The 17,187-nt window shown below is 47.7% G+C and overlaps 1 protein-coding gene across 9 annotated transcripts in view; it reads right to left on the reverse strand.

Annotated features, from left to right (window-relative positions):
* EEF2K (eukaryotic elongation factor 2 kinase) overlaps positions 1-17,187 on the reverse strand; it is a 65,977-nt gene that overhangs the window by 18,345 nt on the left and 30,445 nt on the right. For 8 of the 9 annotated variants that reach the window (XM_025416219.3, XM_049111299.1, XM_025416221.3 and 5 more), the window contains 8 exons: positions 13,187-13,287; positions 9,562-9,622; positions 7,338-7,375; positions 6,792-6,963; positions 3,224-3,373; positions 2,778-2,910; positions 2,385-2,512; positions 1,471-1,672 (listed from right to left, as the gene is read on the reverse strand). In XM_025416219.3, the coding sequence (XP_025272004.1) occupies positions 1,471-1,672; positions 2,385-2,512; positions 2,778-2,910; positions 3,224-3,373; positions 6,792-6,963; positions 7,338-7,375; positions 9,562-9,622; positions 13,187-13,287 (985 nt within the window). The remainder of the gene's footprint in view (positions 1-1,470; positions 1,673-2,384; positions 2,513-2,777; positions 2,911-3,223; positions 3,374-6,791; positions 6,964-7,337; positions 7,376-9,561; positions 9,623-13,186; positions 13,288-17,187) is intronic. The other variant, XM_049111301.1, reaches the window with a different exon arrangement.

The raw sequence follows: 17,187 nt of genomic DNA on the forward strand, positions 1-17,187 counted from the left end.
AGCTTATTCAGAGTTGGGGGTGCCTGGATGGCTCAGTCGGTTAAGCAACCAACTCTTGGGTTTCAGCTCTGGGCGTGATCATAGGGTCATGAGATCGAGCCCTGCATCGAGCTCTGCACCTAGCACAGAGTCTGCTTGGGACTCTCTCCCTCTGCCCCTCCCCTACTCTTGCTCTGTGAAATAAATAAGCCTAAAAAAAAGAAACAAACTTATTCAGAGTCTGCCACTTGCCAGCTGTGGGGTCCTGAGCAGGGAGTTAACCTCTGTGCCTCTGCAAAGCTGTAATACAAATATACTTGCACAATATGCATAGAAGCACACACACATGGGCCACAGTTGGCCTTCAGTGAGGTGCAGGTATGAAGGAACCACAGCCATGCATATATTTGGGGCCCAATGGGTAGCTACAAGTCGGGGAAGCCTCAGATGGCTTAGCAGCCAACCACCTCTTTCCTGGTGGTTTCCAGTTTCTATCTCCCACCCTGAGCTTCCACAGCTAAACCTGATTAGTTTTCTTTTTTAGGTGGTTTTTAAGAATGGTTTTTCCATTTTAAAATGGTTGAAAAAATTAAAAGAACAGTAACCTGAGATATGTGAAAATTACCTGGAATATAAAACTCAAATGTCTTTATTGGAACAAGGCCACACGTATTCATTTGAGTACCGCCTATGGCCACATTCATGCTGCTAATGTGGAAACCATATGTTCTACAGAGTCTAAAAGATGGACTCTCTGGCCTTCTAAGAAAAGGCTGTCAAATCCTGCTTTAAACTATACCCAAAGTCTTCTCAGGGTAAGGGCTAAAAGGCTTCTTTGACATTTGACACTAAAATCTTCATCCTGTGCTCCTCCGTGGCCTTCCCCAGCTGCATAAATGGCCATACCACCCTTGAAGTTCTTCAGATCAAAACCCTAGAGGCAGCCTTGCCTCCCCTCTTTCCTGCAGATCCCACGTCCACATCAGCAAACTCTCACTCCAACTTCGGGAATAATGATTCTGCTTTCCTCCTCTGACCTACTCATGATGCTCATTGATTTCCTAACATTGAATAACTCTCAGAAGCCTGTCAAAACCCTATTTGATTATGACAGACTATTCTTTTAGGATACTAACGGTTCTGTTCAGACCTTACTTAGAATTCCTATATTGTGTATTTATAAGTGAGGCTGGAATGTAGGTTTTCTTCTTTTGCTGTTTTGTTAAATTTTGGTATAAAGGTTTTGCAAGTTTCACAGAACACACTGAAAAATATTATGCTGTTTTCTAAAATAGGGGTTGTTTTTATAGCATTTGGATGACTTGCGTCTTAAAAATGTATTCAGTGAACTCACTCATAAAACCATCTGGGCCGTGACCCTTTTTGGTTAGCATGTCTGATTTCCTAACATAAGCGAAAGCCAGTTTAGCGTGTTCTTTCTGCTGCCTGTCCCCTCCAAGCACGATGACCAAGGACCAAAACGTCACTCACGGAGGTGGTCCAGTTTCTGGCTGTGTGGTGTGGCCGAAGATGGGGAGGAAGGGAGAGAGTCAAAGGTCACATCACTCATGTTCTCATCTCCAGAGTTCTCTGAAAGGCGAAGGAGCAAGGGAGGGCGACTCCCAGAGAGGGTCCTGACTCGGGGGCTCCCACACTTTTCCTCTGTCCCCCTCAAGATGGTCTTGGCGGACTGCTGGAGAATTAATAGGGACACCCGTGTCACACAGAACCTTCTGGGGAGTGAAGGGTTCTTCCAATAGCATGTTATTCACCTGAACCCTGAGGCCCTTTCAGTTGATAGTTCCTGTATATGCCTGCTTAGGGACTGGTAGAAAATCTAAAAATAACCAGTGGGAAATTAACCCAAAGGCATCTAAAAAGGGGCATCTGGCATAAGAGCTCAAAGCCGGCCAGCACTCCCAAAGTGCTGATCACAACTCTACAGCCCCAAGTTGGGGGAATGCCTGCTGCCATGCATCCAGAATCCCAAGCTGGTCTTTGCCAACAATTTCTTGCATCTGATCAAGGTAATAGGAGAGGAAGTGGGTACATTCTGGACACAGCAAGGTGCCCAAAGAGCCAGGTCCAAGTCTAGTTCAGCCATTTGTCAACACGTCACGTGAATACACATACCACACACCTCTCACTACCTGTACATTCTTGGTCTCCTCACTCTGGTCAAAATAGGTCCAATCAAGCAGACCCCAGTTATTGTGTTAATAGGGACACTTGGAAGGGTTTTGTGCACTGATCTGGGAGGGATGAGGGGCACAGAGGGGGTTGAGGTCCTTCTGTCCCTGGAACTCTTCAAGTAAGTATCACAGGGCTTGGGCTACCATCACAGAGAGGCATAGCTTACTGGCTTGACAGCAGAAGGGCTAAGCAGGTTCCCCCTGGGCACTCACCAGCAGCTTGGTGTTCTGATTCACTGTGTCCCTCTCTCTGGGTGAGAGGTCAAAGGGAGCTAGGCCCATGCTCTTGCAAATCCGGTTGCAGGCATGAGAGTAGAAGAAAAGCGCCATCCCCCGGACACCTGTAGACAGAGCAAGGAAGTCTAGAGCACCACTTTGCTTTGTGACAGAAGCAGGGCAGTGAGGGACACCATAAATGTGGCAAGAGCAGGCGTCGAATCCGCTGAAGTGGCGGGCGTCAGGTGTCCCAAGCTTCCATCCCCACCATCTTGGAAAGGCCAACCTGCCACCTCATCTGGTTTCCCTGGGTGTCCAAAGAGCTGGGAGATTTTGGGGGGGTAGAAGGACTGCGGTCTCCACAGAAATGAGCTGGCTTTCCCCACCTACCTAGGTTGCCATCTCCGAAGTCAGTGCCCTTTTCGGTGTGGATCTGTGGGTCAGTGTAGAGGTCGCCCACACCCTGGATGTCTACCACAATCAGCTGATGCCCAGAACGCTCAAATGTGAAGTGGCTGAAGGCCTAGGGGTTGGGGCGGAGTGGGGGAGACAGGAAGAGTAAGGTGACTGACTGCTAGAGACCAGGGTGTGGCCTACATGGACACAGGTCAGCCACCACCAAGGGAGGGGCTGTAACACCCCAGCTCTGCCCGTAGTGGGGCCTTCCTTGCCACGAAAGGTTGTACAGAGGAAAAGACAAAGGAAGGGGGCCTGTTTAATCCTGCAGGTACCTTAGGTCTGCTCACAGAAGCTGGCTGGGTTGTCTCATGAGACTTGAGGACACTTTGGAGGGGAGACCTCATACCCACAGGGACCCTCCCGTCTAGGGGCCTCACCTGTGGTGTCAGACGCAGGTTGTCATCGCGAACAAAGCCTGAGTTGGAGTTGTACTTGATGTATTTGCCCTCGATGTAGTGCTCCAGGTGGAAGAGCGGCTTGCCTGGTCTGTCTTTCAGCTCTACCACACACATCTGCATGATGTCCACCTGGTCGGTGGGGAGCAGGTCAGGCAAGAGACAGGCGGCACTCCCCTCCGATGGCAGGCCGGAGCAGAGGGCTTGGGAGAACCCAGCCTGCCTGGGCTCCCACCCTGGCACTTAGTTATCAGTTCTCTGCAGCTGAAATTTCCAGTTGTCCCCAGAATCCACTCTCCCCTTTCCTTCTAAGAATGAAAACCCCTGTGATGGCCTAAATGTGCACCCCCCCCCAAATTCATATGTTGAAATCCTAACCCTCAAAGGTGACAGTATTCAGTGGGGCCTTTGGGAGGGGATTAGGTCATGAGCAAGAAGCCCTCATGAATGGGACTGGTGCCCCAATAAAAGTGACCACACAGAGCTTCCTTGCACTTTCGCTGAGGACACAGAGGAAGGCACTGGCTGTAGACCAGGAGAGGGACCTCACCAGAATGTGACCATGCTGGCACCTTGATTTTGGACTTCTCAGCCTCTAAAATTGTAAGCAATACATTGCTGTTATTTATAAGTTGCTCGGTCCGTGGTATTTTGTTAGAGCAGCCCAGAGGGACTCAGACAAGCCCATGTGAATTCCAATAGGATGTAGGGCCATCCAGTGGGAATGATGGGGCTCAGCTTCCCTTGCAGCTAGGAATGGCCATGTGATCAAGCCCAGTCAATGGGGGAGTGAGCAGCAGTGATGATGGAACTCTAGCCTGCACCCTCCTCCTCTGGCCTTCCCGAGGCTGTAGAGCGGACATCTGCCAGTGAGGCCAACCAGGTCACATGGTCCAGGGCCACACCCCACAGGAAGGCAGAGTAACAAGACAGGAGGAACCAGGCTTCTGGATGACTTAAGGAGGTGAGGCACCAGCGCACCCTGAGCACCCCACCAAAGTGGGACTGTCAGGTGAGAAAGAAGGAAACCATTTTGCGCTAGCACTCATTTACAGGTCTGTACACTAAGCAGCTTAGCCTGTGTCTTACACTAATACTGTGAATGTAGACCACCTGCGCCCCAGTTTCCTCAACTATGGAATGGGGATCTCACACTTAGTGTGAGGATGAAATCTGGTGATACATGAAAGAGTCCATCAACATCTGCTGACATTAATGTTACTAGTAGGGGCCCCTGGGTGGCTCAGTTGTTGAGCGTCTGCCTTCGGCTCAGGCTGTGATCCTGGGGTCCTGGGATCAAGTCCCATATCAGGCTCCCCACAGGGAGCCTGCTTCTCCTGCCTATATCTCTGCCTCTCTTTCTGTGTCTCTCATAAATAAATAAATAAAATCTTAAAAAAATAATGATATTACTAGTAGATACAACTCTAGAGCAATATACAGTAAACTCTAAAGAGTGAGTCTCTCTTTGCAATGGGGAATTATGGGGAACTTAGACATTCCTTGAATTTTTTTTTACCAAGTACAGGTTTAATCTATATGTAGAAGGAAATGTGTAAATCCCATGAATGGTTTGTAAAATGGGGTTGGTAAAACCTGAAACACAACCCATGGCACCCCATCCCCCCCTTAACAACACTTAGTATAGAAGGCTCTGGGTTTCCCAGGGAAACAGCCATCCAAGGAACTGTCTGGCTGGATCATTAGACAGGCAGACAACAGCTGCAAAGGTTGAAGACATCCTGAGCTGAGAGCGTCCCCAAACTTGGCCTCAGTTCCAAGAACCAGCCTAAGGGGAAGGAGCAGCTGGTTCTCAGAGGTTCCTACCCCCAATACTGGCTCTATCCCTACAAGGAAATCTATGGATGGGCCACCTGCTTGGCCAGTGGGCTCACTGGGGGAGGGGTAGCTGGAGGTGTGTAGCCATGGAGGGATGGCCGGTTCCCCCTTGGACAACTACATTCCTTTCCCTTCCTCAATTCAGCCAATCACATTATTTACTGAGCACCTAGGCACTGTGATAGAGTGAACAAGACAGATAAAATCCCTGCCCCTGGGGGAGAGAGGCAACCAAAATATTAACTACAGGAACAAGTCTCCTTTGGACAGCACTAACTGCTTGAAACAAAAGAAACTAGAATAGACAGACAGCCGTGACAGAGGACAGTAGTAGAAGGGCTACTCCATTTAGGATGGCCTGGGGTGGCCTTGCTGAGAAGGTGACATATGAGCTGAGACCTGAACTATGAGAAGGAGCAAATCATGCAAGGTTGGGGCGGTGGAGAGAGGCAATGACAATGATACAGGCCAGGGGCACAGCCAGGGCAAAGGTCCTGAGGCAGGAACAAGCTGAGGGAGGAAGAGATAGGAGGCCCAACGGCATGTAGCAAATTACTGAGGAGGTCACAGACCCCATGGGTGGGGACTGTGGGTTCTTGTGTCTACCCCAAGTGTACCTAACCAAAAGCCGTGCAAACAGCAGGTACTCAATAAATTCTGCTGGATTCTTGGAAGTGTGGCTCTCCTGAGGTGCCCAGGAGACAGTGTCCTATTATCTAGTAGGTATTCAAACAATGGGAGAGCTAAGCTATGAATTTGGCCAGGGCAGAGACAAGGAGTGCTGTTTCTCAAATGCCTACAAGCAACAGGAAATTCTGCTTGCCCCAGGGTCACTAAACAACCTGGGGACTCAAGTGAAGGAGCCAACTGGGCAGGGGCCTGGAATGCCTGGATTTGAACCCTGGCTCCCAAACAGGCAGGTCACTTAACCCCTTTGAACCTGGGGCTCCCAGAGGGCAGACATGCTATCCATCCTTCCCTCCTTCTGCTTTTTCTTGGGAGCCACCAATTTCAGGCTACATAGTCTGGGGGAAGGACCCACACTGCTGCCTCTAAGGGTGAGCACATGGCTCAGGCCTACCCAATCTGCATATTCCCTCCCCTGGCTATTGTGATTGGCTCAGCAACAGGCACCTGACGTAGTCAGAGCCAATGAAACCCAGTTCTGAGACTTTCATTGGAACTTCTGGGAAAACAGGTATTGTCATGCCACCAAGGTTTCTGAGAAGACAGAAAGTGAGCCTGCAGGTGCCAGTGGTCGACACACCACTACAAGTGGAGAAACTGCCTGAGTGATGCCACACAGAGGAACACCTCAGCTAGAGATGGGGGAAGATTCTCAACATCCTGTTGGGTCCTGGATCTGTCCATACCTGTGGCCAGCCCTATGTATCAGTTACATGAGGCAATAAATTCCTTTTTAGTATTGAGCCCACTTGAGTGGGTTTTTAACATCTGCAAACAAAAATCCTAACAGATCTCATCTGTAAATGGTATAAAAACATCCTAACCTCAAACAGCCTCAGAGCTCTGTTTTTAGGAAGAAAGGACTCTTTGCACAGAGTGTGTTTGGCCCATCATGCTCAATAGAGGATGGTTGTTACTAGGTACTATTAAGACCGTGAAGGGAAACTGTGACTGGAACCACTGTTGCCCTTGTCTCCAGTCCCTGGCCCTGTGTGGGAAGGTGGCAGGAAGGGGCACCACGCACCTGCTTGGGGGGCTTGTGTCGATTATACTCCTCTCCCCAGAGCTTGGCCTCCATCTGTAGACGCACATCCTCAAAGTACACATCCCTGTCCACAGACTCAATGTACCGCTTTGCCACGTAGTTGGAGGCTCCTTTCCACTGCTGAGTGTGCAGAAAGTTGGAGAGCTTCTTTCTGGGGTTTGGGGGAAGCAGCAGAGGATCTTCAGCAGCCTGGGCACTTGGGTTCATCAGGGACCCAGCCTGACCCACTGTATCCTTCAAAGAGCTGGGAAGAGGCTTAAGGGACATAGCTAAAGGTCTCTTTTCCCACATCTTTTGGCCTCCAAACACCAGAGCAGAGGTCAATGGGATACTCCCATGTTCTCCCCGAGCCCATCCCCACAGCCAGGGCAAATGTGTGGTCCAAAGGAGACCAGATAGAAGCTTGGCCTACAAAAAGTAGAGGCTGCTGTCTCAGCTTCTTAGCCAGAAATGTTGCAATGCCCCTACTCTTGGGAGCCTGAGAGAGTCTGGGCAGGGCCCTGAGAGCCAGGCTGAGTCACTTACGTCCTGAAGCACTCCCTCATTGCTCCACGGCCGAAGGGCTGAAAGACACCACACAGACGATTATCAGTCTCCATGTCCTACCCAGAAGCAGTCCTGAGGTAGGAAGACTCCCCTACTTGGACATCACCCACCAAATCGGTGCCTGGACCTCATCTCAATCCTAAAATTCCTGGGCCCTCCCTCCTTCACCTCAGCTCTAAAGCCTGAGCAAACTTCTAGCCTGGAGGCTTCAGGGATGACAAGACCACCCTCCCTGCACCGTGGCTGAGGGGAAGAGGCCTCAGGGGGTGAAGGTGTTATAGGGGTAACAGTGAATGTCAAAGAATGTCAGAAAAGCTCTGCTTTTCTGTTTTCTATAACAGAAAAACAGCATAGGGGCACCTGGGTGGCTCAGTCAGTTAAGCATCCAACTCTTGATTTTAGCTCAGGTCATGGTGTCAGGGTTGTGGAATCGAGCCCCATGTCCAGCTCCAGGCTCAGTGCAGAGTCTGCTTGTCCCTCTCCCTCTGCCCCTCCCCTGGTTCTCTCTCTCTCTCCAATAAATAAATAAAATCTTAAAAAAAAAAAAAAGAAAAAGAAAAAGTAGAAACAACTTAAATGTCCTCCAACAGTATAATGGATAAATCAATTAGGTCTACTCACTTGATGGAATACTACACACCAACGAGAATGAATATATTCTGTTGTTCTCTTCTATTATTCTTTATTATTCTATCAACTATAGGGCTAGCAAAAACAAGTATGAATGTGACAGATGAAATGCTGAGGAGAAGCAGCCATACTCAAAAGTATACATATGGCATGGCTCCATTTATAGGAAGTACACAAATAGGCAAAACTAATCCAGGGCAATAGATTCCGGGTTGGTGCTTCCCCCAGGGGTAAGGGAGTAGTGACCATAGTGGAGGGGGACTTTTGGGGGCCACTGGTTACACAGAGTGTTCACTTTATGAAGTTCATCAAGCCGCACCCTTTTTGGAGTGTATGATACATGAGAAAAAAGTTTTGCAAAACCATCCGCCTCTGACAATGCAGGAGGTGCTCCATTTTCTAGTCTATTTCTTTCTTTCTTTTTTTTTTTTTTTTCCAAAAGGATGGCTACAAGCCACTGAATCCTTTTATGACTCAGGTTTAAGTGATGACCGCAATTTTTGAAAACTGATATATGCATTTATAGCCAACTGGTATATTTTTAAAGATTTTATTTATTTTGAGAGAGAGAGAGAGACAGCGAGCAGGAGCAGAGGGAGCAGCAGAGGGAAAGGGAAAAGCAGACTCTCCGCTAAGCATGGAGGTGGATATGGCATCATGACCTAAGCCGAAGGCAGATGCTTAACCAAGTGAACTACCGGATGCCTACGTCAATGGATTTTTGACAAGAGTGCCAAGGTATGTTCAACTTCTGATGTATGATAAATACATAAAATGTCCAGAATAGGTAAACCTACAGAGACGGGTTAGATTAGTGGTTGTCTAGGGCTGGGGGAGATCTGGGGATTGGTAGTTGGCTACTGGTGGGTAAGGATGACATTTCTTTTAGAAACGGTGAAATGTTCTATATTGATCATGGTGATGGTTGTACAACTCTAAACCCAAAAACCACTGAACCCATACAGTGTAGATAGGTATGTTGTATGGTACATGAATTATATCTCAATAAAATTATTATAACAAATAAAACAGGGGTGCCTGGGTGGCTTAGTGGTTAAAGCATCTGTCTTCGGCTCAGGTCATAGTCCCAGGGTCCTGGGATCGAGCCTTGCATTGGGCTCCCTGCTCTGTGGGGAGGCTGCTTCTCCCTCTCCTCCCCATTCCTGCTGTCTCTTACTATCTCTCATTATCTCTGTCTCTTTCTCAAATAAATAAAATCTTTTTTTTTTTTTTTTTTTAAAGATTTTATTTATTCATTTATGGTAGACACACAGAGGGAGAGAGGCAGAGACACAGGCAGAGGGAGAAGCAGGCTCCATGCACCGGGAGCCCGACGTGGGATTCGATCCGGGGTCTCCAGGATCACGCCCTGGGCCAAAGGCAGGCGCCAAACCGCTGCGCCACCCAGGGATCCCAAATAAATAAAATCTTAAAAAATAAATACACAATAATATAAAGAATGCCCTTTAGTTAAAACAATTAAGTGAGTGTGAAGGGGAGGGAACAGGAATAGAAGTCTATTCAGGAAGAATGCCCACTCAGCTCTGTGCTCACTGGGCTGGGGATGGCTCACCTGAGATGCCATCTTGATCAGAACTTCATCTTCCAGCCATTCCCCAGTGACAGCATTGTACCTGGAGAGAGAAGCCACCCTGAGGGCACAGCATCTATAACATGATCCTGTCACCCACTGGCTAAACATGAAGGGTCTGTGGACGTCTCCCTCCCCTCTCGGGTCCGCACACACTGGCCTCTTGCCCCTTCCTCTCCGACATGTCCTCCGGCACTTGTGGGCTTGTTCCCCATCTGGTCCCCTGCACTGGACTATAATGCCGCAAAGGCAGGCCCCTGTGTGTCATCCTCACTGCAGGGCCTGGTACGTGTGGAAGCTTAAAAAATGCACGTTGGATGAACAGCTGAATAAATAAATATCCTTATTTTAACCAGTCAACACAACAAATGGTGCATGTCCCAGGACAGGAGGCAGCAGTACCCTGATCTTGCTGGGTACCTATGTGAGGCCCAACATAGGTAGCTGGGCATGTGTGTTGGTGCAGGAAGGGGTAGGGGGCACCCTGCCTCTGAGTCCAGCTGAGAAAGGGGCTGCTGGATGACACCCAAAGCAGAGAGAGACAGAGAAGGTTCCAGAACATTTTCATCTTTCCTTTCTCAGGAATCCTCCCAGAGCAAATCTGCCCCTAGGCCTGGCTGGGCCTCAAACAGACCTGCTTGGTGGAGAGCTCCTCACTTCAGTAAATCCCTAAATTCTAAAACCTCCCCTAGGGCTGAGGTGTTCTCAGCTCTAGCGGAGGCCTCCCCGGCCCACCCTTTAGCGGGATGGACTCCAAACCGCTCCCAGATCCGTGAGAACAGGTTTCTCAGAGCCTGATACCTCTACGGGTAAAGACAAGCAGAAGCCTGGCAGGTAACCTCCCCCAGGCTGGGGTGGAGGGTGGGGGATGCCCACCAGAGCTGCTACTTGCCTGCAACAGCCCACAGCAAGTACTGTGTTCAATAAATAACAGCAATGATTATTATTATTACTATGTATTATTACTATTATTACCTTTACCAAGGTAAAGGAAAACTGTCTACCCTCACTTCCAACAAGACTAAAGGTTAAGGGACACCCAGAAGTTGAGGGACGGGAGAGATATGGGATGTCAGACAGATCTCATTTGTCCTTCCCAGCCACTGACACCATGAATGTCAGAATTGCTCAAAGTTCACTAAGCATTCATTATCTGTGGGGCATTAAAACAGATTTCTTCAATTAACCTTTGCAGTAGCTCTGTGAGATTGGCACAATTACTGTGCCCACTTTCCAGGTGGGGAAACTGAGGCTCAAGAGGTGAGTAACTTGCCCGAGAGCCAGGATTCAGACCCAGGTCAGGTTCAACCAGATTCTTGCTCTTAGCCAGCCTGTGTACAATCCATGTGAACAGGAAATCTGTCTCAACACAGGGGACGGCCTACACCAGCATTCTTTAAAAACCAGGAATAGAGGGCAGCCTGGGTGGCTCAGCAGTTTAGTGCTGCCTTTGGCCTGGGGTATGATCCTGGAGACCCAGGATCCAGTCCCACATCGGGCTCCCTGCATGGAGTCTGCTTCTCCCTCTGCCTGTGTCTCTCATGAATAAATAAATAAAATCTAAAAAAAAAAAAAAAAAAAAAAAAAACAGGAATAGAGGAGGAAGCCTTCCAGTTTAGAAATTTTCTGGAGTTTCTAAGCACTTTAGTTAGGAAACAAACAGCTCAGCTTGGTCCCTGGACCCCAGAGCTCCAGGACACACAGAGCCAGCTCAGCATGTGGGAGCCTGCTTTCCCAGGGGCCTGCCTGGGTCACCTGGTGTGCTCAACCAGTCACCATGTTGGCCTTATAGGCAGGGATGAACAGAGTCCATATTGTGCCCTACTGGGGCCCCCACAATGCTGACCTCAGCTGCCAGCATGACCCCCAGTGCCTGCTAGGAGGTTGGCCTTCTGCGATCAGAAAGGGGTGCATGCCAGGCTCTGTGCATGCCATCTCCTCACAAGACAGAAGCAGGGACACATTGCAGAAAGACATAGAAGGGTACACCATTTCTGTCTGCTTAGCATTCTTTCTCCAATAGCACCCCAACTTCCCTTTGGGGAACCACCGTCCTCCATTCTCAGAATATGTGGGCTGGGTGGAACTGACCCCTAGGACCCTCTGGCTTGTGGGTTGTGATTTAGACATGGCGAATCAGAGCAAAGCTTCCTGGCACATGACTGGTTCAGAGAGGGGCATATAACCAAAGCCAGAACAATGACATTTCATTATGGAACTTTTGTTTAAAAATTTTTGAGAAAGAGGGATCCCTGGGTGGCGCAGCGGTTTGGCGCCTGCCTTTGGCCCAGGGCGCGATCCTGGAGACCCGGGATCGAATCCCACATTGGGCTCCCGGTGCATGGAGCCTGCTTCTCCCTCTGCCTGTGTCTCTGCCTCTCTCTCTCTCTGTAACTATCATAAATAAATAAAAATTTTAAAAAAAATTTAAAAAAAATTTTTGAGAAAGAAAAGATCTTCTTCTGTTGGATGAAATGAAATATGGGGCTCTCAGGGAACATCTGTGCCACTGATACAAGAGAGTCTATCTGAGTTAAAAGCCCAAAGTGTCCTTGGAGCATCTGGAACTAGCCTTACCTGAAGTCACAAGTGTGAGCCAAACATTCCCTTCTATGCTTAACACTGTGAATTGGGTTTCTGTCATCAGCCTTTGATATGGAGTTCTGACTAATTCAAAGACAGTGAACTGAGAGTCAGGAGATTGGCTTATTAACCATCCAAGTAACCCTGGGCAAACCTCCATCTCCCCTGGAACATTTCTGGGCCTCGGGCTATTGGTTTAGAGGATTCAGCCTAGAGGGGTCTACAGAGGTCACAGGACAAGGGGGTGGACTCCAGGATAGGTCCAACACAAAATTAGACATAAGTGTGCAACTTTCTAGAATGGCCCTCATCAGATTCTCAAGAGTGGTCCCAAATACTTGACATGAATCCTACTTCAGGCTTTTTTATGAATACACACACATAGAGGGCTTCAAACAGTGCCTGTCACATGTATTCAATATATAAGAGCCATTGTCATCACAGTTATTCTTGGTGGTGGTATTCTGTGGTATTCTCTGTTTTCTTCCTTGAAACCCCCTGAGATAACTCCTCTTTTCTGCCTTTTCAAATAGGAAATCTAGATGCTCATAGTTCCATTTTGCTAATCTTCCTAGGGCCAAGGCATCAAAAAGCCCACATGGATCTCCATGCATTCACTTTCCCTTTGATGGCAACTGTAGGAGCCATGTGGTGAGACAGTAGAACCACAAGATGGGAAAAACCTGGATCCCAGAGCGGCCCCCAAGGGTCCCTGGGCTCTCACCCAACTTCACTTAAGTGAGAAGCACACTGCTGCTGCATTGAGCCACTGGACTATTTGTTAACTACAGCATGGCTCAGGCCTGCCTGACACATGTTAGAGGACCATCCTGAGGAGTAAACGAGATGATGCAAAGCACCTTAAGCATGCATAAATGCTCAAATATTGGCAGATACTATTATTATTCCATTCTTGACCTCCAAAGGTACTTAGGCCTCACTGATTATGAGCAGAAGCAGTACCCACACCCCCAAGGAGTCCTTGAACCTGGGGCCATGTAGCACCCCCAGACAAGCTGCTGACCTGTGACGTGTGGCACATTCCGTGGCAATATCTTCCAGGTGGAACTCAGCCCAGGGGTCAGGCATGTGTTTGGCCTTCTCAATCGCATGCTTCCAAGCTTCCTGCAAAAGGCAAAGGGAAATGTGAGACCAGGGGCTTCTGGGGCAATGCTGTCCAGCCTCCTCCCATCCTGTGATTTCCCAAGCGTCTCCCAGCTCTGGGGAGACAGACAACATCAGAGAGAGAAATATTCCCATCTATTATCCTTTCAAGAACAAAGTTCCCCAAAGGCTATTTGTTCTCACGTGGGCACAGCCGTCCCATGGGCAGAAGTGACAAATCTTAATTAACTATGAAACCAAAGAAACATAATTCACACAGGAAAGCACACACCATTTCACCTGTAAACAAAAAGTTGAAAATAAAAATAAGAGACCAACCCCTTATCCCACCTTGTTTGGACTGGCAAACATTTTAAATATTTTTTTATTATTATTATGGGGGGAGAGAGAGAGAGCATGAATGTACAAGTGTGAGCAAGAGTGGGGGTTGGGACAGGGAGAGGGAGAGAATCACAAGCAGATGCCCCAACTAGCAGGGAGTTCAACTCTAGCCTCCATCCCAGGACCCTGAGATCATGACCTGAGCTGAAATCAAGAGTTGAATGCATAACTGACTGAGCCAGGTACTCCTAGACTAGCAAACAATTTAATGACCGTTAATAACTAGTGCTGGTCAGGACACCGGGAGATGGATGCCCTCGCATAGGGTCAATGGGTCTAAAACTCCTCCAAAGGCAACCTGGCAATGTACTGAGATGAAAAATGTGAATTCTTTTATTCTGACCCAGCAATCTGACATCTAGAAAAGTGTCCTAGAGAAGTACAAACACAAATCTGCAAACATATATATATAAAAGGTGTTGTTGTGTGCAAAACTGAATTCAACCCAAATGTCCATCTGTGGGGACTGGCTAAATACATTTTGATTATATCCACTTAAAATGCTAAAGAGCCCTTCCAAACAACTGTGCTTATTATCCTATTAGTAGGAATTATGGACCCTATCAGAGCCAACATCACCTGTAAATATTGTATAAACCATAAATATGCCCAATTTTATCACCCTAAATGAAAATCGTAGACAACACAACCCTCCTAAACTCAGAATATTTCCAACCACGCTGAAGATGTGTTGCCTTTACATTAACATAATGTTAAGTTCTAGGCTCAGATGATTAGAAACAGATTTCCATGAGACATTCCAAGATCCTGGGGATGCAGGAAAATTCTTTGTGCAGAACTGCCCTGCCCATTTCAGGCTTTTAACATCCATGTCCTCTACCTTCTCAATGCCTTAGTGGCCTTGCATCATTGTGGTGATCAAAAATAACCCTCCCACCTTTGAAAACCTATTGAGAACCAGGGCTTCTGGGTACTCAGTGGGAAAGATGACCAAGGTATATTATGGAGATAAGGCTGATTCTCAACAGTATCATGACATAAGCCCATTTTTTATTTTAAAAAGCTCATTTTAGGGCAGCCCGGGTGGCTCAACGGTTTAGCGCCGCCTTCAGCCCAGGGCGTGGTCCTGGAGTCCCAGGATCAAGTCCCACATTGGGCTCCCCGCATGGAGCCTGCTTGTCCCTCTGCCTATGTCTCTGCCTCTCTCTCTCTCTGTAGGTCTCTCATGAATAAGTAAATAAAATATTTTAAAAATAAATTTAAAAAATAAAATAAAAAGCTCATTTTAGGGGCACCTGGGTGGCTCAGTCGGTTGAATGGCTATCTTTGACTCAGGTCATGATCATGGTCCTGGGTTTGAGTCCTGCGTCTAGCTCCTGCTCAGTGAGGGATCTGCTTCTCCCTCTGTCTCTGCCTCTCTCTCTCTCCAATAAATAAAAATTTTTAAAAATAATAAAAAGCTAATTTTATTGATTATAAAATCCCAAGTGGAATCTTTCCCTGTCCCCTCCAAACACTCCTCCACTCATATTCGGTAGCAATCTCTTCCTGACTTTTCCCTAAAGAATCAGAACCTCTGCCCTGCAGCCACTTGCAGAATCTGTGAGGCCCCAATTCCTTTCCAGGCCAGAGGCCTGAACCACAGGGAGGGGGCTGGATGGTGGGATGAACACTGTGGATGGCAGACCCAGCAATTCCAGACCTTCTCACCCTCCATCAGTGTCTCTCAGCCACGAGGACTAGCTCTGCAGGCTTCCCACGGACTCAGGCCCAGACAGGTCAGCACCCCAAGCATGCCCCCGGCCTGAGCCTCAGCCTCATGGCTGGGATCCTGCCCAGAAGAGAAAAGGCAGAGCAACTGAGTTTTCTGAGAAACACATGCACATAGTACATGGACAAGTATGGTTCACATGGGCTAGGGCTTCCTCACTGAGGCTTTCCAATCTCTGCAAAATCTAAAATTAAAGCCCAGGATTTCTTTCTTCCAATTCGTAAGCTAATTCATGCTTCATGAAAACACTCAAAAAATAGAGAAGACAAATTTCAAATCCACCACACAGCGTCCACCCAGAGCAACGATCGTCAATGCTTTGGACTTGTTCTTTTCCAGATCCTTCCTACGCATTTTTTGAAAGACTGGAATCACACTGTACAGCCCTTCGGGAGAGTGGGCCATGGGATCACTTTATATAGTGATCTTGATTATTTTCCTGATTCCAAATATATGATCTGCTTACTGTAGAAAAGCCACAGGCACTACAGAATGTGAAGTAGAAAGTGGAAGTACTTTCTGACCCATTGCTCTGAAAACCACAGTTGACAGCTGCTAATGTGACTACCCTGGAAGTCTGTTCTTTTGCCTTTTTTTTTTTTTTAAGATTTTATTTATTTATTCATGAGAGACACAGAGAGAGGCAGAGAAGCAGGCTCCCTGCAGGGACCCTGATGGGGGACTCGATTCCAAGACCCCAGGGTCACACCCTGGCCCGAAGGCGGCGCTAAACCACTGAATCACCCGGGCTGCCCCTCTGCCTTTGTTAACACACGGGAATATAGCACCGGGCCAGAGCCTCCCATTCTGTTCTGCACCTTCCTTTTTCCCACTGAACACTGGGCCTTGGAGGTCTTTCTATGTCATATGAAAGGCTATACAATTGGCCCAATTTCCCTTCTGCAGTTGTAAGGCATACAATATTATAAATGTGCCTTATGGTATTTCTCTAACCTTGGGCTGATGGCTATTTGGATTCTCTCCGATAATTACTAGTACAGGCAGTCAGTCCCAAAGTGAACACCCTCGTACCCAAATCCTTATGCAATTGTGCAAGATCTTGGTAGGACATATTTCTTGGAAGTGTAGTTGCTGGATCACATTTAAAATGTACAAATTTGGAGTTCTCCAAAAAATTTCTCCTAAATGACACTCCAACAGGCAGAGAACACATCACTTAATTTTTTTTTTTTTTAAGATTTCTTTATTTGGAAGAGAGAGAGAGAGAGCATGTGTACAAGTGTGGGGAGGGGCAGAGGGAGAGAATCTTCAAGCAGACACCCACTGACCAGGGTCCCAGCACAGGGCTGAATCCTAGGACTCCAAGGATCATGACCTGAGCCAAAACCAAGAGACAGGTGCTCAACCGACTATGCCACCCAGGCGCCCCCAACACTTAAATTTTTATTTTATTTTTATTTTATTTTATTAAAGATTATTTTATTTATTTATTCATGAGAGACACACACAGAGAGACAGAGAGAGAGAGGTAGAAACACAGGCTGAGGGAGAAGCAGGCTCCATGCAGGGTGCCCAATGTGGGACTCGATCCCAGGTCTCCAGGATCACGCCCTGGGCCGAAGGCAGGTGCTAAACCGCTGAGCCACCCAGGGATCCCCAACACTTAAATTTTTAAACACAAACATGACATCATGATTTTACAAGTTATCTGGAATAGCTAGGTCATTACTGATGTCATCATTCACCTATGGTTCTCCACTGTTAGACTTTAAGCTTGTCACTGATTTTTCCCTGTTATTCCCTGCCACAGACATGTTTATAACTAA

This window comes from Canis lupus, chromosome 6, assembly GCF_003254725.2.
Source record: "Canis lupus dingo isolate Sandy chromosome 6, ASM325472v2, whole genome shotgun sequence".
Classification (NCBI taxonomy): domain Eukaryota; kingdom Metazoa; phylum Chordata; class Mammalia; order Carnivora; family Canidae; genus Canis; species Canis lupus.